Source organism: Equus asinus, chromosome 7 (genome assembly GCF_041296235.1).
Source record: "Equus asinus isolate D_3611 breed Donkey chromosome 7, EquAss-T2T_v2, whole genome shotgun sequence".
In the NCBI taxonomy this organism is placed as follows: Eukaryota; Metazoa; Chordata; class Mammalia; order Perissodactyla; family Equidae; genus Equus; species Equus asinus.
Genome location: NC_091796.1, coordinates 56,747,543 through 56,773,431, shown reverse-complemented (window position 1 = coordinate 56,773,431; position 25,889 = coordinate 56,747,543). Strand labels below are relative to the sequence as shown.

At 38.6% G+C, this 25,889-nt stretch overlaps 2 protein-coding genes across 13 annotated transcripts in view; both read right to left on the bottom strand.

Annotated features, from left to right (window-relative positions):
• The window catches only part of CEP192 (centrosomal protein 192), a 121,105-nt gene extending 112,921 nt beyond the window's left edge, over positions 1 to 8,184 (bottom strand). For 9 of the 10 annotated variants that reach the window (XR_011504548.1, XM_070513492.1, XM_014837307.3 and 6 more), the window contains exons 1-2: positions 8,056 to 8,184; positions 518 to 685 (exon numbers count right to left, since the gene is read on the bottom strand). Coding sequence is in view for 9 of the 10 variants with exons in the window: in XM_070513492.1 (XP_070369593.1) it covers positions 518 to 681 (164 nt within the window). In the remaining variant the exon portion in view is untranslated. Of the gene's footprint in view, positions 1 to 517; positions 686 to 7,641; positions 7,764 to 8,055 lie in introns of those variants that run through there. The other variant, XM_070513491.1, reaches the window with a different exon arrangement.
• A 3,271-nt stretch (positions 8,185 to 11,455) lies between these two features.
• Positions 11,456 to 25,889, bottom strand: part of SEH1L (SEH1 like nucleoporin) — a 29,029-nt gene continuing 14,595 nt past the window's right edge. For 2 of the 3 annotated variants that reach the window (XM_044773481.2, XM_070513499.1), the window contains 5 exons: positions 22,328 to 22,426; positions 17,358 to 17,498; positions 16,456 to 16,613; positions 14,952 to 15,102; positions 11,456 to 12,254 (listed from right to left, as the gene is read on the bottom strand). In XM_044773481.2, coding sequence (XP_044629416.1) covers positions 12,059 to 12,254; positions 14,952 to 15,102; positions 16,456 to 16,613; positions 17,358 to 17,498; positions 22,328 to 22,426 — 745 coding nt within the window. In that variant the 3' untranslated portion in view covers positions 11,456 to 12,058. Of the gene's footprint in view, positions 13,891 to 14,951; positions 15,103 to 16,455; positions 16,614 to 17,357; positions 17,499 to 22,327; positions 22,427 to 25,889 lie in introns of all 3 variants that reach the window. The other variant, XM_044773482.2, reaches the window with a different exon arrangement.

Sequence of the window (25,889 nt, the reverse complement as noted above, 5' to 3'; positions counted from 1 at the left end):
TGTATTAAACAGGCGAGTCACAGAAATCTAATAGCTAAAAGAGTTTTTACAGAGTTAATCCAACCCCTTCATTCCAAAAGTAAAGAAGATGTTCCTTATCAAACGTTAGCTTGGGAGGAGAACAGAAAAGTGGCGAGATATCTAAGCATGGGCAAACTACCCATCACACAGGCTGGGTGAACTGTACACACCACATTTGGAGACACAACTCAAATTGCCAGCCACCAATAAGGCTGACCTAATACAAATCCAAAACACTATGGACAGAAAAAACACTTAGTAGACCAAACGGTCCCTGATGCTCAATCACACACCCACCTACCCACCACTGATAAGGCAATGGAATAGGGAAAGAGTAAGTTTTTAAATATTTTTTCTAAAAATTTTACGTATATGGCCATCTCCCTTAGATAAAGCAAAAGCTCAAGCTTGCCTGAGAAATTTTACAAAAGTATCAGCATATTGCAGACTTTATGGACCTAAAAGAAAATATATGATTTGTTCAAATAATTCTCACCTGTTATTAGTGCTGCATTTATCTCTAGCAAGTGTGGAAACAGCAACAGGCAAGCCAAGATTTGAAGAAAGAGTGACATTTTCCAAAGTCCCGCTATTAGCAAGTAATGAATTGGTGAGAAAGCTCGGAAATGACTCTTCAGTTATACCTCGAAAATCTTCCATCTCACTGCAACAATAAAAGTATTTTTATAAATCAAATCTTACTATAAAATGTTGTCAAATGATTAAGAGAGTACAAGTTTCACAAATCTTAGAAAACTGATAAATCTTAGAAAAAAATAATTTTAGGGGAACAGCACTAAGAGGGGATACTACTAGCAAGCATTCTGAGGTAAAGTAATTCTCAGAATACTTTGCTACTTTATAGGTGAGAATATAAACATCAAACTATCTTCCTATAATTAACATAATAATGAAATACAACACAGCCTAATTTACTCTTGGATTGCCATAGCAAGGGATATGAATTACAAACTTATCTAGTAAAGAAGCAAAGAAGGCACAACACTGATGGTTTATACAGATTATTTTAGGATGTACTTAAAAGTTTACCCGTTGGGTACTCATTCTAACATGGAATAGGAAAAACAACTAGCGAAATCTAGCCCCTGATTTCAGAGACTACTGTTAAGGACGAGTAAAGGGTTTAAAAAGTGAGTCCATTCAAAGAAAAACTTTAAGTATATTTGGCACAGGGACAAGGCCAAAAATGGTAAAAGAGGTACACAAAGGACTAAGTCTGGAAAACACTGGCAAAGAATCTGAACTACTGATAGAGAACCTCCAGCCCACACTGGCCATTGGTTCAAGCTGACCCTGACCACAGTACTCAGGAGATGTTACTCAATCTCAAAAACATTTCGGAGTGTTTATCACGAAAGGGCTATGTGGAATTCAGTAAAGAAAATAATTACATCAGGAAAGTCTTAATAAATGAGAGTACTGGCCCTGTAACTTGAAGAATGAGCATAATTTTTATAGGCAAAGCATGAAAAGAAGGAGCTTTAAAGGATAACAAATAAACATAAGCAAAGGGGGAGGAGAATTAAGATTTATTGCATACCTACTACCGTAACTCATTTGTCCCCATTTTACAGATGAAGAAACAAACTCAGAGACTAAATTAGCTAGATTTACCTAAGGTTGTACAATCATTAAGATTTGAACCCAGGTCTGACTCCAAAATCTGCTCTAAGTACCAAGTGTGTGGTGGCAAAAGCAAGTGCTCCAGTGTATTTTGGCAACAGGCATACAAAACAACATGGTGAATGAAACCATAGACCCAGATCCTAACAGCCTTTAATAGTGTATTAGGAAGCCCGGACTGTATTCTGTAGCCCAGGAAAGCACTGATCCCATCAGCCTAGTAGCAGAGGAAGGGAGAGGGCTTAAAGCCTAGAAGGTTATTCAAAGAGCTACCACACGTGGTACCATGGATGACAATGAAGGACTATACTAAAGTCAATGACAAACGCACTGAAGTAAAGATTTTAGGTAGTATGGACTAATTTAATTACTCTATAAAAGTAGAAAAAGTTTTAAGACCACTAGAGATCTAAAAAGGTTATTTGATTATGAAGTAGCCATGCTCCTGTAGGAAGCCCACCTCTCCACTTTGCAATTGATCCTAACCCCTCTCATCAACACAATGACAATCACTCTAGCAACTGTCCCTCCTCTAAAACGTCATCAACTTTCTCTCTGTGCAGTCATTCCCACCAGCATGCTGTTAGTTCTCCCACCTTTTAAAAAGCCTTCCTCTATCTCACACCCTATTATCCCCCTGCAGCTGCCACCACGTCTACCTATCTACACTCACTTTACCACATACTCCTCCAAAAAGAAATCACTACTGGCCACTACTTCCAATCTCGTCATCTCCTGAACCCACTCCAAGCTGGTCTTCATCACACCACCCCACCAAAACCCTTGGCAACACCACCACTGATCTCCTTGTTGCCCAACCCCAAAATGCCACGGTCAATTTTGAGTCCTCATCTTCTTTAACCTAACAGTATGGGATTCACACTCCTTCCTCATAGAAATACTTTCTTCACTTGGTTTCCAAGACACAGCTGTCTGGGTTCTCCAACTTCACCAGCTGCTTCTTTTCCTTCTCTTTGGCTGGTTCCTCCTTATCTCCTGGACCTCCACACAGTGAAGGCTCCAGGGCTTGGTCCTGGATGTCTTCCATCTACCCACCCTCTCTGGGTGATTGCCCTCAGTTTCAAAGCTTTAAATACCACAGGAAATTTCTATCTCCAGCATTGGCCTCTGCCCTGAACCTCAGATGTTCAACTGTCTATTTGGTATTTTCACTTAAATATGTAACAGGCATCTAAAACCTGAATCTTGATTCCATCTCATTCCAACCATCTCAAGAAAAGCCTGTTCTCTGGTCTTCCCCACAGAGAAAATGACAACTCCATCCTCTAGTTGCTGAGACCAAAAACTTTAATCATTACTGACTCCTCTCTCCCTCTCTCCCTCTCTCTCATACACACACACACACACACACACACTCTACGTGCAATTCCTAAGCAAATCCCAATGGCTATACTGTAACAACATAACCAGAACCTACCATTTCTCACTCTTCCACTCCTACCACCCTGGTCAAGCCACCACGACCTCCTGCCTGGCTACTCACTGCAACAGCCTGCTGACTGTCTCCATGCCTCCACTCTTCTCCTAGCCCATTCTCCACACATTAAAGCTACCCCTGTAAAACAAGTCAACCACTGTCACTAAGCTCAAAACCCTCCACTGGTTTCCTGTCTCATTCAGAGTAAAAGTCAGTCCTTAGCGGACCTCAAGAAGAGAAGAATCCACCCAACTCTGTAGGTAGTGCAGCCGAAATCTGATGACAAGTCTTTGATTTGGCTTTCCTGGCCTCAAGAAGACTTTAAAGTTCAATCTAAGATTCCTTGTAAAAAGTTCCAGCAGCGCGGATTTAAAAGAACCTCTATGATCAATGGCTATTCTTGCTGTACTTATGTAAATAATTGGGCCAAGTTTATTGAAATTAAACTTATTTTGCAAACAGGTTAGTCTTAATTTGGCTATCTTTTATAAAAATGAGGGTGATTTTAGAGAGAAAAATTACGTTTCAATAAAAACTATAGTACACATTCATGGATATTAGGTTCTAGTTCTGATAATTGTCTTTGAGGTTTTTCTTCTCTGTCAACTGGACTGGATCCTGAATTCTTCTACTCTCTTGAAATATCTGGCTACAAATCTCCAAACTAATGTTTTCAATTTTTTCCCATCATTTTCACTTGGAATCATTGAGAATGGAACCTGCCCTTTTTCCTAAAGCCTTGCAAACTAAAGCTGGACAACTTGATATAAACTTGAGAGATTTTGTGTCTGTTGCTGTATAAGATACCTGAACACCAGAGGATGTCATCAGAGACATTTCAAACTGCAAAAGACACTTCAACTCTGACACCTAGAAATCTTTTTGACTGGCTGCTGCCTGGGCTCAGAAAGGTTTATAATTTGCTGGTTTATAATTTGCTCCCACCATGAATCTTGTTTTTCTTTTTGTCCCTCTAGAAAGACTTATTAAATACCTGGTTACTTGTTTACACAATATATGCCTAACTTTGGGAGCCCACCTGCATCACTGTCTTACTAAGAGACTGGTTCAATGAGATGGAACAACCTACACCCCTCATCAACAGGATAGCCCTCAAGATTGAGGATGAACAACAAAAGGAGGAATTGGATACTAGCTTAACACAAGGTTGACAAAATGCAAGCCATATTGTAGAAAAGAAACCATATTGTAACTTTGAAGGACCTCTAATTAACCCAGACATGCTCTGTAGATTTTATGGCCCCTCCCAGATGCTATAAGTTGATAACTTTGTTCTCTTGAGTTCCTTAGGAATGTGATGACCCCCAGGCAGAGAGTCTATGTTAATAGCCATCATCAATGACAAGTGAAAGATCAGAGTATAGGATGCTGCTCCTGTCTCTGATGCATATCCAGTAAAACAAAAGACTTACCAGGAACTAAGACCAGATGTCTGCCCTCACCTAGAGATCAGATGGAGACCCCACTAGGATTAGGTCTAGTTTTCAGGGACTGTTAAAATTCAGGTAGTCCATACTTCTCATCCTTCTGGTCCAATACTTAATTATAAAATGTGCCTTTAGATGTTGTTCCAAAACTGTTGAGCAAGGTACAAAATTCTAATAATACAAAATGTCAACATGAAGCCAAGAACAAGAGAATATTTCCAAATGAGTGCTAAACAGTTTCATTCCTCTAACCCAGATCTATGCCCCAACTCAGCAGGAAGTAGCTAGATCAGTCATTGTCCCGAATCACTCAGGAATGAGGAATAGGAATGAGGAATACCAAAGAACAAGAGGGAATGAACCTGGCAAACAGTCAGCCATTGATGATTAAGTAGCTAGGAACTAAAGGTTTTTTTCCTTTTTGCAATTACTTATTACAGCTTTTAGCTGTTTAACCCACCCATTGTTTAGGCAATATCTCTGACTCCCACTAGGTTTCTATAGATATCATCTCCCTAGAGCCTGGCTCACTGCGGTAATGGGTGTTTGAGCTGTTCTTCAGGAATTAGAACCCCTCTGTCCACTCCAGGCCAGTTGAGACCACCAACTAATCAACTGGGCCTGCGCTGATGTCCGATAGGGGACATTTCGACATCGAGGCTAGAAACTCCACCCTCAGATCACACTAATGCTGCCATTTTCTGAGCACACATCCTATGAAGAGGCATGAAGTCTGACCAGACTCGTGCAGATCAGCAATTACCTCACTTCTCCTCACCTCCAATCATCTATCTCCACACTTCAGACCACCTTGCCACCTACCCCATAAATATCCCTGAGTCCCTATTTTCGGGGAAGCAGATTTGAGACTCACGCTCTTGCTTCCTCACATGGCTGCCTTGTGATTAAAACCCTCTCTCTGCTGTAATCTCGTCATCTTGGTGTTTGGCTTTCTGGGCAGTGGGCAAAAACAAACCTGGTAGGGTAACAAAGCTCCTGCCTCAGAGCTTTGCCCTTGCTCCTACCTCTGCCCAGTACACCAATGCCCTAGATATACTCTTGTCTTGCTCCTTCACTTCTTTCATGTCTTTGTACAAATGTCCACTTTCCTGTCAATACTTCCCTCATTAATCTACACAGTCTAGCATGGCATTCCAATCTGATCGCCATTTCTTTTTTCTGTAGTCCTGACCACCATCTGGCACGCTATATAATTCACCTCTTTAACTATTTCCTCCCCATACAGTCACATGTCACTTAATGGCAGGAATATGTTCCTAGAAATGGGCTATGTGGTATGAGGCTGTATGGTACTAATCTTACAGGACCATCATCTTATATGTGGTCCATTGTTGACCAAAATGTCGTTATGTGGCACATGACTGTACCAGAATGTAAGCTCCATGAGGGCAAGGACTCAGCCTGTTTTACCACTGAATTCTTTTCTAAAGCAATGCCATGCAGAGCAGACCCTTGATAAATTTGCTGAATGACTGAATGTGTTCAAACTATGTCAATACACAGCAAATTCATCACCAAACATCATGTAAGCACCCTCCTCTCAGACATGCCCCAGTATTTTCCTCTCTTCGATATTTCTATTTCCTCTTCTTAATTTCTATATACATGTTCAAAACTCTCCCGTTAGGTTGGAGGAGGTGGAAAACCTGTTCCCATCCTTCATTTGCACTTCCTGCCACCATTTTCTCACCTTCCTTTCACAGCCAAGTGTATTAGAAGAATCCAAAATTACTACTTCTATACCTCACTTGACATCCCCTTCCTCTATCTGCTCCTTACATATTAGGGATACCCAGGATTCTGACCTCAGATCTTATGTCATGCAGTGTACATCTATCTCAAACTCAAATCCTTATTCTCTTGCTATACAAGCCAGACACCTGGAACCATTCTGATCCTTCTTCTTCGAAGCATGTTCAAAATACACCCGTCCTCTTCCCAAATTCTAATGCTTCTAAATGCAAATGTATTTCTGGAGCTGAGATCCACTTCTATATTCCCAGCATGTGCTGCCCATCACGTTTTAATCTGAACTACTGCATAAGTCTTCCAATTAGTCCCCCAGTGTCTACTCCTGTAATTACTAAGTTATTCATTCATTTACAAATATACAAACCACATTAAAATATATACTGAACTCTTTAAGAGTTATCCCTACTTAGAAGGAGTCAAATCCAAGAAAATTCAAATATTAAGTAAGGTTCATTCTGGCAACAATCTTTATCAAACACGAATCAGGAAAGACACTCTCCCTGCACCAAGAATACAAAAACCCTCAGGGAGCTGACAATAACTACCAATTATGAGACATAGCGTTAAGTGCTTGGATAGAGCTTTGTCACAGGCGCAATAGTAACACAACCCAGTGCAAGATTCCACAAGATGTAATCTAATACCTAGGCTCCCTTGTTTCCAGAAAAGATTACACTTGTTCTAAACCATCCATAGACATACCATACTCCTAAAGCTTTCCCAGAAGGGAAAATTCTCGAACTTCCTATTATTTTTCCTTTAAATATATTTGAATTAAGTAACCATCTTTGGGATTTCCCTTGCTATTTCCTTAAATTAGTAACCTCAAATTTCCCATTTGAGGTTACTAATACTTAACTGGTCTAATTACATTTCTGGATACGTAAAATATCACTTACTCCAGTCGTTAACTGGAGGTCTGCATGTACAATTAAACACACTTACAAGTATAAACTGTGGGGAAAAAACACAGTCAAACTTTCCCAACACTCATCAGCTACTATTGGCATTTTAAGATACACTTTAGAATTAGGTAGGCATTTAGTACATTACTTTTAAAAGCTTACCATAAACAGAACGATATTAAACACTGTCTCATTTCAAGTTTTTTTCATAAAGAAATCAGATGCAAGGAATGTAGTAAAGCGAATGTTAACGCGGCCTAGCAGAAACCAAAAGTCAATAACCGAACGATCCGGGCAGACCCCTCGGTATTTAGTTAACAATGATACTATTTCCAGGGTCAAAGTTTTAGACAAAAACGAGAAACAGAACCGGTGATGCTACGTAAGAGGCAAACACGGCAGGTCAACATACCACTCTGCAAAAGAAAACTCCAGAGCAAAGCACAACGCGTTTGTTCCTCAAGAGTTGGAAGCAACCGCGGGCGGGGGGGCACGGACATGGACGGACAAGGATGTCATCCCCGAAAATCAAAACACGCATCTTTCAAAACCCATCTCTCAAGCTTGCCCAAGAGCCTCAGACATAGAAGCGTCCAATTAAACTCAATGAGCGTGGCAGTCGGGCTGGGTGCGAAGGGGTGGACGGAGCGGAGCGGGCCGACTCAGGCCAGCCCCCCGCAGGCCCAGGCCCGGAGCCTGTGCCCCAAAGCCAGCTCCTGGCCCAACCGTCACTGCCCCACCAGCCTGGCAGCCGAAAGGATGGCCAAAAGTGGATTCGCCTGCCTCCTCCCGAACCGCACGTCAAGAGAGGGAAGACCCTTCTCACCGAGCCCACGACCCCTAACTGCAGGAGCCGAGAGGCGGGCAGAACGTCTGCAGGGTGCAAAGGCGTCTCGGCAGAGCTGCAAACGCGCGTGCGCGTGCCCCCCAGCGTCGGTAGCCGCACGGATCGGCCGTACCGCACGCCCCTCGGGTTTACGTCTGTTCGCGGCACCAGCCGAGGGGCGGGGACTCAGAGTCGGCTTTGGATTGGACAGCGCGAAGGGACGGGGCGAGAGGAACCCGATGATTGGGCGAGGACTGCGCATCCCTGGATTTGAAGCGAGGAAGCCGCGCTGTGCAGCTCCGGAGCCGCACTTGAGCAATGCTTGATGCCCGGCGGAAGGCCTTCCCGCTATAAGGTGAACTGAAAGCGCCGCCTCCAAGGCTACAAGGCCTAGGCCAAATTGAAACTAACGCTTATCTAACTTAGTTGGAAGACCCCAAAGCACTGTCACTCACCTTACATACAAATATTTCCCGTGACCAAATAACCTGATACTACCCTGAGTTTATTATTGTTACCACCTTTTTGTCCTTTCGTAAGTGCAGGTCTTTTCTGTCACCATTTGTTAGACACTGAAATGTGTCACTTGCCTTATGTTACACACTGCTAATAAGCTTCAATTAGGAAATCATTCCTCGAAATCCAATTCAGGAATAGTTCGCTACACCTAATGGCCTCTGTGAGAGTAAGGTTGGTCTCGGGTGGAAATGGCTGAGGAGATGAGACAATTCATCCCTAATTAATTTCCCTTGTTTCCCCCTCCTCTTTAGGCCACAAACCCCATCACCGACGTCTGCTCAGCACAAGCCCTTAACTACTACTTTACTGAAACCATAGAGATGATTCAATTTCACACCTTCTGCTTTCCTTTATCTCAAAATTTCTTTCATACAGTCTCAGAGGGAGAGTCTCTTTTCCAAAGCTAACTTCTGAACTTCATCCATCCAACAGTTATTGAATGTTTAAGATGTGCAACACACTTGGGAGCAGAGAAAAGGAAAAACACAAAGTTGAGTTGAACAGTCCCTACTCCTAATTTTAGCATGGGGAAGAGAGCAGTGAGAGACATCTATCTGATCACTTTCCTTTCTACCTGTACAATATTGCCTATCAATCCTGGATACCCTCTCCCCTGGTTCCTTTCTCTCTGCCTTGAAAAGGGCCGCATCTATCCAAAAAAGGAAGGAAAAAACCCAAAACTCGAAACTTTCCTTGTTTCTGTTTTATCACCTAAGACCATTCTCTCTCTCCTTCCATGTCTCCACTTGCACACCTTATCACTCATTCCACGTCATCTGGCTTGGTCCTGAGCACCACTTTAACACTCGCTTTCATCTATCAGGCTGGCCTCCTGTCAAACTCAGTGATGTCTCTGCAGTTCTCTTGACATCTCTTCTTGAAACCTTCCAGCCTTTCGGCAGTTGCAAAGCGTAATTACCCCTGAACTACCTTTGTCCACACTCAATGAACAGAGAAAGTGGACAAAATCTCAAGTTTCTGAATCCTGAAAAATAAACCAAATGCTTAGCTCTAGAGCTGAAAGTATGCTATTTGAGTGTAATGACCCACCCTTGTTTCACAAAGTATCTTAACTCCTTTATTTACACCATGGCCATACATTGGAGGTGAACTGCTGGAATGTCTGTATATTCCAGACTGTCATTCACCTTGTATCCCTGGTACCCAACTCAATAAATGTCCTTCCTCCATAAAAATCAAGTGAGCAAAGCTCTCCCCACAATGCTTAATAACCTGGTAGGACTCTCTAGTGACAGGGGTCTATAATCCAAAGTATCTGCAGGCAGGAAAGCCTCTGATGCCAGACTGCCTAGATCTCAATCCTGGCTCTCTGACTTCCTAGCTGTATAGCCTTGGGCAAATAGCTTTCACCTGCCAGTTTCCCCATCTGTAAAATAGAGTTAATCAGAGCACTAGCCTCAGAGGTTTCTTGTGAGGATTAAATCAGTTAACTCACATAAAAGTGCCTAGAACAACACTGGCACATGAGAGTACTCAAGAAATATTAGCTATTATCTAACCTTACCTTCTAACTGAAAAGTAGAAATAGAACTCCCAGTGAAATCCAAACCTCCTTAGATATTGAGTAGAGGTTGCAGAAGCCCCATGGCCAGGGGTGCCTCCCAGGGAATTAGCCTTCTACAATGTGACCACAAAGTATGATTGCAGATTAACCTCCCATCTCTCTAGCTCCCCAAATGAACCTTTCATCAGACTACTACTTACATCTTGTTGCCTGAACACGTCCCTCTCCTTTTACATCTGGGCCATCACCCTGGAATTCCTACCCTCCTCTGCTTCTACTACTCCACCTGCAGAAATCCCACATCCCTTCCAAATCCTGCCAGCTCAAATAAATGTTTTATACTACTATACTGTTTCAACCTTTATTATGAAGCTGAATCATCATTACCTTTTGTCAATTCTGACGATGCCTTCTCTCACTAGAATGAGTTTGTATGCAGACTACCTATTTTTTACATATTTCAGAGTGTTTAGCACAGTATCTTGGACATAGAAGATGCTCCATATTCAGTAATTTGGAGTGAGAATCTGTTCCAATTCATTATCCCAATCTAACCCCAGGCAACTCTATGATTGAAATCTCAAAGACATGAATTCTTAATTCTGAGCTAGAGTCTGCCTTAAGTTAGACTTCTTGCTTTGAACCTAAGAAAGCCTACAAGTCTAAAACAAGTCCCTTAACAGAAGGAAGACCTTTAAGAATTATTTGGAAAGGATTTTTTAGGATTCTTTTTCTTACATTAGAATGCTAAAATGCTAACTTTACAAACAAAACATTTTAGTGATTATATGCAACAAAACTCAAAATGTTCCTTAAATTAAAATTAACACAATGTATCTTATCAGTTCTTTATCCTTTGCATGTTAATAAGCTCTAGGGGTATGACACTATTCGTAGGAAAGGTGTCTTTGAAAATTAGCTTATAAATTATAGACAATTATATCATTTATATGTGATTAACTGATAGACACATAAAATGCTGTTCAAATTACATCTCTCTCTAGCTCTGAAGGAAGTGAAATCCTTGACAAATCCTGAGAAAACTGAACTAAAAAGACTATTACTACCCCACAATTTTAATCATTTTACCATAATTACTGTCAAGTATATTCTAATTTCAAATTTTAAAAGTATCATTTTAGAAAACAGTCTAATGTCATCTATTTAGATTGAAAGTCAACATGTGTCAGTTCTAGATGTCAGTCTACATACTGACTTTCTACCTTTTAAATAAATGTCATGCTTAGCTCCCCCTTTTTTTATTTTTGTTTTTTAGTAACATGGTATTTTAAGGAGATATAAGCTTTACCAACTATCAAAGAGAATATATTCTATTCTTATAAAGCAACAGATTCATATCTTTAAAATATATTTTATTAAATAATCTACTTGGAGAATAATTACAAAAGCTTTAAACAGTAATTCCAAGTAGTGAATGGCAATTTTCTTTTTAAAAAAAAAAGACCAAACAGTCCACATTATATTTTGCTGCTTTATACACAGGAATGATTTATTTTACAAACTAGTCAGTTGTAACATTAGCCTGTAAAATTAAAACACATTTCTTAATATCTCAAAGGCAAAGTGAACCTTTTAATGATATGCTTTCATATTAACCAATATGACAAACCATAAGAAACTTAACACCAAGATAACAGTTCAAAATAAAATTTACAGAACAGGCACTTTGAAGTCAGCTACTGTGTATATCACAGTTAACATTACTTTGTACGCATCTCATTTCATCAAAGGTTATCGGACCAATGCAGTAAATGTTCCTTTGATGGAGAAGCACAAACACATTTAGGTTCCAAACACTGTGTTCTGGTTGTAACACATGCAAGACAAACCCTAAATTAGAAAAATCTTCTGAAAGAAAATGAAGAAAAACAAAAAGCAGCCAGGAATGAAAGCATTTACAAGCACTTGAATAAGGCCTTTAAGTGTTAAATCAGTGTTTTAAACCCCTTCATTCTCAGGTAAGGGATTAAGAGGCCGAGAGAGAGATCGTCTGCGAGGGTGAGGATACTGGAGGTTGGCAGTGTCAGCATCGCAAGAGTGCTCTACCAGAGGAGGAGGAGGAGGAGGAAGGAGCTGGGCATAACTGGACCATCTCGATCCAGCCCGTGGGGAATCCAGAGGGGGAAAGAAATACCTGAAACAATGAAGACAGGAACAAAACACCAAAACAAAACAAAACAACAGAAAAAAAAAAAAAAAGAAAAAACAGAAGGAAAAGAGAAAAGTAGTAAATACAAAGAGAACCAAAGAGGAGAAACCACATGCTGGAAAAAAAAGCTTTAGTATATTCATGCCAAAACTAATAGAACATAATAGCAAAAATCAAGACCCTTACTCAAATCAAGCTTGCTTAAGCAAGTGTGGAAACTTGAAAGAAATACAATCTGTTAAACTTAAAATGTTAAAAAAATTATCAATATAAATGTTATAAAACAAGACATTAATTTTATAATTTAAAACATTTTCTAATCTCTCAGAAACATATTTGATGCTATCCTGTAAATTTACAAATCTAACAAGTTTTTTTCTTTATTTTAAGCAATGATTCATTTGTAGTAGCAGCAGGCACACAGTTTTTTAGTGTGTACATGATACTGAGAACCAATTCAAATATTTTCACACAGTATGGTCAGCTATTGCAACATACTTTCAAAGAAATACAATCCTTGAATATACTAAGCTGTTTTTCTGCAAAAACCTTAGAATAGTACAAAATTTTAATAAGTAAAAGGGCTCAAATAATATGTCCTATTGTTATTCTTCTGCCATTTTATAACTTACCCGTAACACTTATGCATTTTAGCAAACAAAGATTTACAGCTTTGTAATCAAGGTCAGAGTTCTAGAGGATATGAACTAAATGAAGCAGCCAACTAAATTAAGAAAATCCTGGGACATGGAATGTGGAGGTTAATGTGCATGCACAATTTTAGCAAAATTTTAACTGCTTCTCTTATGTATGTATCCAAATTTTTACTTGAAGGAAACTTTCAGCCATGGAATCACACCATAATAATACACAGCATATATTAGAAATGTTTATCTCTTAGTGAATATGAATTGAAAACTTACAAAGGTGTTTTCATTTTACTACCAAATTATAAATGAAGCAATACCAAAAGTTTACTTTAGCTACAAATTGTACAGTCCAATTACTTTCATTTTATTACTACTTCTCTCACTCCTTTACTAATATTTTTTAATATTACAAAGAAATGACAGTTGTACTGAATAATATCATGTATAAACCAATTCTACAAAAGGTAAACAAATTAGCACTCAAAACAATCTTTATGAAAAATAGTTAATCTTCAAATTAAAATTACAAAAATTCATCATTGTAGCTTCTTGTTTTAAAAAACAAATGAAATAAGCCTATACTCTCCAAATGGAATAAAGTGATAGTTTCCCTCCTCCCAACTACTTGTAAGGATGGTAACAATCCCTTTAATTTTAAAACCCATGTTAGTTTCAGGAACTTTCAAAAAATTGTTTTGGTGACAATGTCTCAACAAAAAGCCTCTCCATTTATATTTCAAAAGTTTCAAATAGTGTCAATAAACTGGCTAGTACAAAAAAAAATGATATACACTGTATTTTTAAAGGCCTTTTGGATTGCGTTTAGTAGTAAGCAGGCTGCTGGTGTATCTTGGGAGAGGTCAAACGGCGCTGGGGAAGGGGAAAAGGAGCTCGCTTTCCATTCCTGTGTGCATGCAACAAGCAGCAAAACAGCAAAGTTACTCCAGTTAGCTGGTACTCAGCTGTGCTTTCTGTTAAAGGACATAATACAAATGGAGAAGGGAAAATGCATCACAGATCTAACACACACGGTTATCGGAACAATAAGAATACAGATCAAAACTTCAAAGCTCTTTCCAAAAAAGAATATGTAGTACAGATAGCAACCAAAAACCAGATTTTTTTTTTTAATTAACAGTAGTAGCTTTTGCTTCATGAAATCATCTTTATAATCGGATATCTTCTATAGTAGCCTGAAATTGTTGATGCAAATACTGAAAACCTCAAAATCAAATACCAGGACTTCTTTATAAAAATATTAACAATATAAAAATAGTTTAAGAAATTTTAAATACAATTTTCTTCTTTTACTTAAGATGACAACAGGATAACCACAGGACAGTTTGTTAAGGCTGTGCTTTGAAGTTTCCTGAATCATGCCGAATTATTCACAAAGGCATATTAAAATAATTTTATTTTACAAATTCACATATTTGAAATTTGAATATGAAAACAAGAGGATGACTCTTTAGATCACATCAAACATTCTTTATTAAGATAATCTAATATGTTAAAAATTCTAAAAATCACGAACTCAGAATTTACCATTTCCTCTTAAAATCTCCATTAAAGTTTTAAACACACACACTTAACTCACCTTCTTCTACAAAGCGTTAGTTAATGTATTTTATTTTACTTAAAATTTCAGTTTGACCTGACTCAAAGGCTACACTACCAGCACTAACAACATACTGATGCTCATCTAGGACTAACATCCTTAGCATTACATTATCCCATATTTCCTCTCCATCTCATTACTGCAGAAGCAAAGTAAAATAAAGTTATAAACATTTCTGATAGACCATAAATTTCAGAATATAATTTAGTTTGTTAAATGGCCTCACAACGTGCCTATAAATATTATAATCAAGTAAGCCAAACACAGAGCTAACAAAAGTGAATTTTTAAACTCGTCATAATTAAGTGTGAATTTCTTCAATCTTAAAATCCATAAACTAACACACCATTAGTTATGACTACCAGAATGATTTAAAAAGAAGATAATTGCTAGTTTTCCCACAAAACAGCCTACCTGCCAACAGAAGATCCATTTAATGAATTTTGAAGATTTGGGATATTTGAACCTAGGGAAGGATTTGAGTTTCCCTGCTGAGAACTCCCATTGACAGGGCTCCCATTACCTTTCAAAATACCAGTACACTTCCAATTGTCCATATAATTAGCTGAAAGGAAAATGGTCAAATACATTAACATGATTAATATCCATGCTCAAGGGCACAAATCTGTGTTCACGTCCTTAAACCAATTAAAGCAATGGGAGAGATCTATGGGCTACATTTCTCTCAGGATAAATGTTAAAGACATTTTTTAAATGAAATACATATATCTCAATTTTAACAATTTTTTTAAAGTTTTGAAAGAACTACTAATCTACAAAACATAAAGCTTTCATCACCCACTTCCCTTCTTTAAAAGATAAATATTAACAGAGATAATTCTCTAAGCTACCATATTATCACATTTTGAATTTAATATCAAAATAAATTCTTTGTCTTCATTACAATGAATTTCAATTACATGTATATGTAGGGTACTAGAGTTGCCTTCATGGTTATCCAAGTAAAAGTCATGTGGGTACCTAATGTCCTCAGAGATGGATGTAGGTAACAAAATCTCTGGGGTTTGAGTGGTTTATTCAACATGGCCTAAATCTTTAAATGCAAAATTGGTCACTGAAGACACTGAGCCCAGGAAACCCAAGTTAGGGGAGCCTACTGAATTGGAGGTGGGTGGTCCTGACCAAAGCCCAGAGGTAGGAAAGCGCAGCAAAATTACAATGACAAAAGTAAGTTATAGGCTGGTTCTACCACAGCCTCAAACGGATCATGAGAGATTTGCTAACCTGCATTTTGGGAAACAATAGTGCTCTGGCTAAATAAACTAAACTATAATTTTGGATCCTAAGTATGGGACGCCATCCCCTAGAGTGGTGCACGGACCAAGGATACCTCTGCCCAGTGGACAAACATCCTGGAAAAGTAAAGACCACACTACAGCAACCACAGTCAGTGTCGACTGACCAGAGTGAGCAGAGCTCAGCGTGGCATTTGCAACAAACTTTTAGAATCAACGGCCCCAAGATTCTTGGACTTTTGGGAGTTGTAGAGAAGTGGGGAAGATAATGGATTTTCTCTTACTAATGGCTGGTTGGCTAAAGCAGTTATTTAATAAGAGACGACTGTAGTCCTGTCTTGAGTCTGCAGAGCACTCACACAAGTTACACATATAGCAAACGCTGTATTTTTATTGGAAATACTGCATATTCTGTTAACAAATTAATTTTACTTTTAAAAGTGGCTCTGTTCCACATGGAAACTTAAAAAACAATTCAATTAGTCATTAACTGCTATGAGCTAAGTAAACTGATGATGGTGCAAAATAAAAATTAACGTGAGATATTAATTAAAAGTAACTGTAGAAAGATAATTTTTTTCAAAATATTTCAGAGTTTACACTTCTAAGTGAAAATTCTAAAGTGGCAACATAAAGCATCAATTCCTTCAGTGAAATCTTACCTTTCCACAGTCTTACACAGCCATCATCTCCTGAAGATGCTAACACTGTTCCTGTTATATTCCAACTCACTCGCCAGACCTGAGAGTTATGATTATCAAACTGAGCCACTATATGGATTTCAAATTTTGTTGGCCCACCAGAGGAAGAAAGTTCTTTCCTGTTAATAAAAAAAATTAAAGTTAATAAAAAAATTTTCCTAAGGAATTCTGAGAAAAGTTTTAATAAATAAATATATATTTACTTATTTCATAATTTATTTTACAATATTATTTTATAATAATGGACACATCTATGCCATCCTCAAACCCCCATTAGCTCATTGAGAGCTGGACCATGTCACTTTCATTTGACTCCCCAGGACCTGGCATGATCTTACTACATAAATGATATTCACTAACTGTTTCATAGAAGAAAGAAACAACAAAAGAGAACTTTATTCCCCAAAACATGGTAGAGGAATAAAAGAGATGATGATAATTAATTTTGAAAGGAAAACAGTAAGAAGAGAAGAATAGGAGGAGAGAAGAAGGAAAAAAGGAAAGAAAAAGAACTGAAACTCATAATTCAAAATTAAAGCTAAATTGGTTACTCAAGAATGTTCCTATGCTAACAATTTTCCCAAAGTAGACTGCCATCTCTTATTCATTCACACATTTATGGAATACCAATTATATTCAGAGGATCCAACTGTTACTAGTATGAGTCTAACTAAAACACAATTAAGAAAATATAAATCTCCTCTCTACTCATCCTCGATCCCCCAAAGTCATATATTTATAGGCAAAACGTTCATTACAGTATCCACTCTTCAGATCATAGTTGCCTCTACTCTCTCCTCCATAAACGACAATAATCAAGAGTTAAGAGCACTTGCAAATTAGTAAGTGTTTCAAAAACTCACCTCACAGGCTTTAAAGTAAAAATTCTCACATCTTTAGTTGCTATAGCTAGAATATGGAAAGATCTTCCCAAGTTTGGAGCAAATGAAATATCATGGACAGGATCTGTGACTGTCATGAGGGTTTCAGCTTTTGCATATTTCCTAATGAAAAAACAAACAATTTACATTAAAAATTTCAGAAATAAAATTTTTTTAAAGCCACATGTCGAGGTACCTCAATTTTTTTCATATTGCTCACAATGAAATATAGTCATGTGTCACTAAATGACAGGGATACCTTCTGAGCAATGTGTCATTAGATGATATCACGGTTGTGTGAACAGGATCGAGTGTACCAAAGGGGAACAAAACCAGCCACCCCAAAATGTGTCTCTATAACATGAAGATTATTTTAGGCTGTTTTTTTTTTTTTTTTTTTTTGAGGAAGATTAGCCCTGAGCTAACTGCTGCCAATCCTCCTCTTTTTGCTGAGGAAGACTGGCCCTTAGCTAACATCCATGCCCATCTTCCTCTACTTTATATGTGGGGTGCCTACCACAGCATGGCGTGCCAAGAGGTGCCATGTCCGCACCCGGGATCCGAACAGGCAAACCCTGGGCCGCTGAAGCAGAACATGCGCACTTAAGCGCTGTGCCACCAGGCCGGCCCCTAGGCTGCTTATTTTTAAGAAACAAAATATTTAGAAAGTTTTTCTTGTTATCTCCCCCTTAACTGCCTAAAAGAATTCAGATTAAAAAAAAAAACCTGTCTCAGGAAGGGAACTATCACCTTAGCATAACATGAACTAGGTGGTAGAAAGGAAGGAACTTAGAAAAACCTGTTTGTTGGGCTCCCCTCTGTGTTCTCCTATTTCCGTGTAGCCAAACACTTGTTTTCTAAATGTTTGCTCCTTTTCACCAACCTGTGAATTGCTTCCTTCCTTCTGAAGTCCTTGACTCTCCCCATCCCCAACATCTTCTTTTGCCTCTAGCTGAGGATGGTATTTAGGCGAGGGCTTCAGCAATTTTGGTGAGTTACTTGGTTTTCCTAGGTTTCTCCAATGTGTATATGTCATGAACCTTTTCTTCACTTTTCTCCTGTTAATCTGTCTCATGTCAATTTAACTATTAGCCTAGCCAGAAGAACCCTAAAGGGTAGAGGAAAATTTCTTCCTCCCCTACAGCTCTTACATAAACCTAGACGGATTGCCTACTACATACCTAGGCTATATGATACCCATCTTACGGGACAACCACCATATATGCAGTCCACTGTTGATCGAGACATCATTAGACAATGCATCACTGCAGAGTTTACCTCTGCGGTATGTAGTATGGCCAAGGCCTAACCCCTAGAACCTGTGAATGTGACCTAATTTGGAAAAATGGTCTTTGCAGATGTAATTAAGGGTCTCAGAATGAGATCATCTTGGATTTAGCCTAGGCCTTAGAAAAGACAGAAAAGGAGAAACAGAGACACAGAATGGGGCCATGTGAAGGCAGAGATTAGAGTTATGCTGCCACAAGCCAAGGAACTCCTTGAGCCACTAGAAGCTTGAGGAGACCAGGTGGGATTTCAGAAGCAGCACAGCCCTCGCAGCACCCTGATTTCAGATTTCTGGGCCCAGAACTGAGAGAGAATCAATTCCTGTTTTGTTAGGCCCCCAGTCTGTAGTAAGTTGTTACAGCAGCCCTAGGAAGCTGATAGAACCTCCTGAGTTTCTTCTTTTGATTTTTTAAGTTTGGCTTAAAACAGTTTCACAAAATTAACTAGAACGAGATCTTGACTTTAGCCATTAATATCTTTTTTAAGAAAAGGGTAAGTGAATTTCCTAAGTATTTGAATGTAAATAAAAAAGTTAACCTGATAACAGGAGGAATTGAGTTTTTTTAGTGGCGATAAAAGAAGCTATGCCAAAGTCTATTTTATCCTTACAATTCTATTTCTGTATCTGCAAATGGAGACTAAGAAGATAATGAAGGAGACGACAAATCAGAGTTTTCTATTATGTTTTTCTATGTCTTCAACTAAGTATTAGGGACAGAACTGAAGCACATAACCCTGAGTACTAGAGAGGGGGTTAGAGCAATGTCCTTATCTCATCCTTCCACCACCCTCCCCGGAAATATTGGTGTTCCTAGCATTCTATATTTAGCATTCTTTACACCCCAACAATCTTTCAGAATTATCTCCAAGCTAGTGTGCCTCAAGGTTCTCTCCTTGACCTCTTCCATTCTATATGATCACTGTGAGCAATCTCATCCACACCTTTGCTTCTAACACTGTGGTCCTGACTCCTATATTTGACCTTAGTCTAGTCATTTTACTTTGTTAGTCTGTTTGTTCATGTGTAAAATTGTAATAATATAAAAGCTACCTATCCTATTGATAAGGTGGTTGTTAGGATTCAAATTTTATAATATATGTGAAAGTGCCCTGTAACCAATATAAATGCACAGCACTTGTATTATCATTGTCAACGCCAGGTCTGCCTTAATACTTTATTCACCAATAAAAATAAAAATATCCAATATTGGTTAATTTGACAAATGCTTCCTGTGTATTAAATGGTGTTACTACTTACATTAGGTATTAAGAACTGGATGCTACATAGTCGTCTATCACATATCCTCCATGTAAACAAGTTTACTCTAAATAAGAACCTTCAACAACTCTTACCTCAAAGAACCAGACCAAGAGATCCAAAAATAGGTAAACTGAAAAGGTCTGATAATTTCATGTCAATCCCACACACACATGCAGACACTGTTACCTACTCAATGCCCCTTCCCCTTCATTCTAGATGCAGAAAATGCCTGACACTTGCTATCTGACTCCCTTGCAACTAACGTATAGATGAGTGACCCAATTCTGGCTAGCAGGATCTGATGATAAACCTCCTAAGATGCTTCTACAAAAGCTTTTCTCTCTCTAATATAAAAAGTCACATGAAAGGAAATGCCCTTCTTTATATCTGCATGTGAAACCTGGAACTGCTCTTGTGATGCTAAGAGGGAGCTGTCACCAATACACTCAGAATGACAGCAGAAAATGGAAAATACTAAGGCCCTTGATGTGATCACCGAGCAACTTAACTAACACCAGAATTGATCCACCACCAAGTTTCTTGTTATATGAGATAATAGAAGGGATCTAGCCCTTAATCTAGATTTATTCTGCTGGCTAAGGGAGTCATAAGCAACCTCGAATTACCTTTATCACTGGATTCTTTTAAGTACTTATGTATTTCTATCTCCCCTGTATTTACTTTCAGAACCAACTACAAGTTCTTTATCCTTCTACTAAAATCTTATTTATGAAGTACTTTTTTATTTTCCAAGTTTTAGAAATGGTCCACCTGTTAAGTTTTAGATTTATGATTCCATATTCATTCTGCTCAGCTAAGGCTGAAATTAACAACATTAACTCTTCACGAAGCCTCTTTAAAATGTACTCTTAATGTGTTCCTAGCTTTTTTAGCTTAAAGGCTATGAAAACTTCACAAGGATGTAGAGGAGGGTTCCTATCTTCTAGAATTGTGCTAGCCAATACAGCAGCCACTAGCCACATGTGCCTATTTCAATTTAAATGGATAAAAATTAACAAATTCAGCTCCTCAGCTGCAGGAGCCACATTTCAAGTTTCAATAGTCTCATGTGGCTTAATGGCCCCTGCATTAGAAGGCACAGATACAGACCATTTCCATCATCGCAGCAAGTCTACTGAACAGCACCGTTGTAGACAGAGCCTCTCTGACGCAAACATGAATCTAGGAAGGTAGAAGGCAGGTATAAGAACCCCTTAAAAACACAAGTAGCAACATTCTGAATTGCGGAGCCAACAGGAATGACACGAGTTCTCTTCTGCTTCTGGCCCTAGCCAATATCTAACTACCATACCCAAGAATTTTGTCTAGCATGTGTGAAACCCACCTGATCACCTGATGGGTGTTCTTTTCTCCCATAAGACTCAAAGTACATCTCTGACACTGCTCATGGCCCTCACAGGTGTTGCAGATATCTCAACGTGACCAAAATTAAACTTTTCTTCACATGTTCCTACACTTTACCCAAATATGCCCTGTTTCCAGAGTTCCTTATCTCAAGAAATCACACATTATCCATTGAACTATTAAGCCATAACCTTGAAAATCATCCTGATAGCTCCCCTTTTTCTTCTTCACCTCCCACACCCAATCACCGGATCCTACTGATACCACTTCGTACATTATTCTCAAATTATCCACTTCTCTCCATCCCCACTGCCACTACTCTATTCCAAAGCCACTATGATCTCCTACCTGGACTATTATAACAGCATCCTAGCCCTGAATCCACTCATGTTCCCCTCCAAATACTTTCTACACCTATAGAAGAGTTAAACTACCTTCTGATCCTGTTCTTTCCTAACTTAAAAATCTTTCAATGACTTCACATTACCCTTAAGATAAAATACAAACACTGAACGCTAGGTCTTGCAGATATGAGTCTTGCATATTTCTCACTACACTCCCTTTTGCCTATTATCTTCCAAGTACAGTAAAAATATATTGGCTCTCTCTTCTTCACGGGCCTCATTACTTATTACCACATGCGGTTTCCCACTTGGAATGCTTTTGCCTCTTTATTTGGCTAACTTCACTCATCCTATAGGTCCTCTTCTGGGTGACCCTTCCTGGCCCTTTAAACTAGATTAGGTCCCTCCAGGTATAAACTCTTAACTCCCTGATTCTCCCAGTTTATAAAATTCATCACCATTTTTTACCACTTTTTTGTTTACCCTGCAAGATGGTATATACTGGGAGATCAATTACCTTCTCCTCTGTATCGTTCAATTCTATATTATCAGAGCCTAGCACAGAACTTGGCATAGCATAAGAAATCAGTAAATATGTCATGAATAATGCATAATTCAGTTAATGAATAAAGCAATAACATTTTAAAAATTTAAATGTAATTTGAAACAATAATCAAAACCAAAGCAGTACTGACCTGGTGTTTTCATTATATTCGAAAATCTGAACCTTGGCCATTGCATTTGGACTACTGTCATCACTTCCTACGGCTATCATGGGGGAATGAGCACGAGAGCTAGAAATGAAGAGTGAAAACTATTTTACATAGTGATAAAATTAATACATGTAATTCAGAGAATTAAAAAATACTGTCACCAAGCAGATCTACAATCCACAAGTCAGATGTCACTACTGTGACAACTAGATCCCTGCCATACATCCGTCACAGCCACACCTTGTGAAGGTGTGCCCTGGAGAATGCTCAGCGTGAGGATGGAGGATACCATCATTTTGCATTGTTTTTACCACATTTTCTTATAGCTGAGATAGAAGGTAGCTCTTTTCCCAAAAGAAAAGTTTTCAAGCATTCAACAGACTAAAAAAAGACACCTAAGGGGTCCTAGAATTTTTCCTCCTGAAAGATTTAGTCACTAACTATGGAATGAAAAGTTAACACTATGGTGACCAAATTCATGACAAAAAGATTTTAAGTGCTTTGTACAAAAAAGGAAGAAACCGTGATGGAAGGAGGAAAAGTAGAAAACGACCACCCTTCAGGAAGGCATGCTCCCCACATGTCATTCTCCTTTCTAGACTCACGTGTGGTCAACTTCATCTTGAAAAAGCAAAAGATAAGTAATAAGAGAATGAACTCTACTGAAGTGAACTCTAGGTTAAATGACTTTTATCTTTCTGTACCTAATTACCTAGATACTGATTTCCTTTGCCTCCCTCATCCAGATTAAGTAATATCTCTATGAACATGACATAGAGCCTTATTTAACCTCTGACCTTGATGTCGTGATGTGTCAACGCTTGAAGCTAAAAACAAAATGTGATAGTTAAAAAAAAAGATTTACTTCTTTATTACTAAAGCTTTATTAGCAAATCTTCTAATAATGAAATCAAATCACCTAGTATAACAAAAATACTAGGTAAACTGCAAAGTGCTACAGTAATAAAATAAAATTATCAGTTATTTACAATTGTTAGCCAAAGAGATGTAAATTCAACAGTAGTTTCTATATCTCATAAACTTTTTTTCCTTGTTCTATAAAGTTTTCTCCTAAACAAAGAGTACCCAAAGTACATTTACAGTAACATATTCTAAAATAACTAAAAACATAAAGCTTGTAAAAAAACATTTTTAAATCAAATTATAAAACATCCAGATAACAACCGATGAGAAAATTACCTCATGTGTACATTGAAAAATAAGATGTTCACATTTAAACTTTTTTCTAAATACGACTCACAACTAAACAGTGAGAAAAACCATCCAGCTTTCTGACCAAATACAAACCGATTACCTGCATCTCTTTTCTCTTTCCCACGCCTCCAAAGACTCCATGGAAATGCTGAAAGAATAATACCATAACATTGCTACAAATAAGAAAGTGTGCCATTAGAAACCAAGAAATTTAAAGGAATTCCAGGAACACAGGAAACAGAAAGGGATCCGACTGACAGAGAAAATGCAAAAGGAAAAAGAGCCCATATCACTATCAGTCTGCAGGAAATTCCAGAAGCTCCAACCTCCAATCAATAAATGCAAAGTACAGGGATGAGCCATGGGGCGATCATGAAGTGATTCACTTAAAGAACCGCAATCAGAAGACTCCATGGCTGGCAACCGACACAGCTCGAGGCTAAAGTAAGCCTGAGGAAGGATCCTGGTGAGATGATTAGAGCTTGAAAGAGGAGAGGTAAGAACTTGAAATAAAGTAGTACTCCAAAACCGGCAAGGAGAGGAACGAGGAGGAAGGAAATACACTGAAGTGCTCTATCCCCAAAGTCAAGTCCTGCTTACTTTGGCAGTTTGGGGGTACTCCAGCCTGCCAGCTCGCTCTTGGTCTACATGCCCTACAAGGAAGTCCTGCCAACCCATTCCACCTTAGAGGAAACTCAGCCAGCCCCTAGGTAAGAGAGTGAGCTGTTCAGAAAACAGAGCACCTAACGGGAGAAAAACACCAGTATCAGTTTTCTCTACTAGCCCTAATAATCTCTTGTTCATAAATACAAACAGATAAACACTAACATACACTTAAGGAAAACAAGGAGCATGAAAGGTAAAGATCAAGGTATACAAACAGATGTTTGAGAAAATAGCACAACAAATTCTCATCATATGCAGATTCTATATTTGTAAACAGACCTACTTGCTAAAATTTATTTGTAACCCCAAAAATCCAGTGTTTGGGGCTTTCAGTCATTCATGGACACGCCGGCAGTGGCTCTGCAAAAAATGTGAGTTACCTGACATACTTGTTCCTGACACTGAGGTCGAGTAAGCTGAGGCTCTGCCTTCTTATTTCAGCTCTCATCAGAAAACAAGTGTCTGTTTTGCACTCTACTTACCACCATGTTTTTTTGCATTTTTGGGCTTTGTGTTGGTGATTTCGCAGTTTAAAATGGCCCCCAAGCATAGTGCTGAAGTGCTATCTAGTGTTTCTAAGCACAAGGCTGTGATGTGCCTTATGGAGAAAATACTTCTATTAAATAAAAGCTTATTAAGGCAAGTGTTTTAATGCTGTTGGCTGAGGTCAGGGTTAATGAGTCAGCAATACATGCTAAATAAGGTGTCTTTAAACAGCAACATACGTAAAACAAGGTTAAGTATTGATCAGTTGACAAAAATGTGATCAAAGCCTCATGGTAACCTAATCCTATATTTCCCCAAGGAGCAATGGTTCAGTACTAGCTAATTCGGTGTTTGTGGCAACTTCATCGAACATAACTACTGCAAATAAGGAGACCTGACTGTAATTCAGGAAAGATTCACAAATTTTAAAATATTTTAATTAGGATCCTCAGAGAAACACTGTATGTAAGAAAAACTGACTGGTATAAAAAAGGAATAATCAAAGAAAAAGAAAGACTTCTCAACAATTAAAAATGACTGCCACTCCCTGTCCCCACCCCAAATCAATGGATGGGATACAATGTACACCTGGAGAACAAGTTGGATATCTAGAAGACAGAGTACTAAATCTCCAATTTTAAAGAAATGGAGAGTAAATCCAGGAATAATCAAGTATGAGTTCTGGAAAGACATAACAGATGGAATAGATGAGAATAAATTATCAAATTATCAAGATATTCCAACCAAGAACCTTCATCTTGAAAGGGACTAGTAACATCAAGCAGGATGAATCAAAAAAAGACCAACAACACCTAACAGTATAGGTCTAGATTTAGTTCAAAATAATCCATTTTGGTGGAGCCGGCCTGGTAGTGCAGTGGTTAAGTGCACACATTCCGCTTTGGCGGCCTGGGGTTCGCCAGTTCAGATTCTGGGTGCGGACATGGCACCGCTTGGCAGGCCATGCCCTGGCAGGCATCCCACATATAAAGTAGAGGTGGGCATGGATGTTAGCTCAGGGTCAGTCTTCCTCAGCAAAAAGAGGAGGATTGGCAGCAGATGTTAGCTCAGGGCTAATCTTCCTCAAAAAAAAGAAAAAAATCCATTTTAGGGGATTGTGAGGCATAGAGATGAAACAAGAGAACTCTGAGTTATTGTAGCTGGGTGATGAACATGT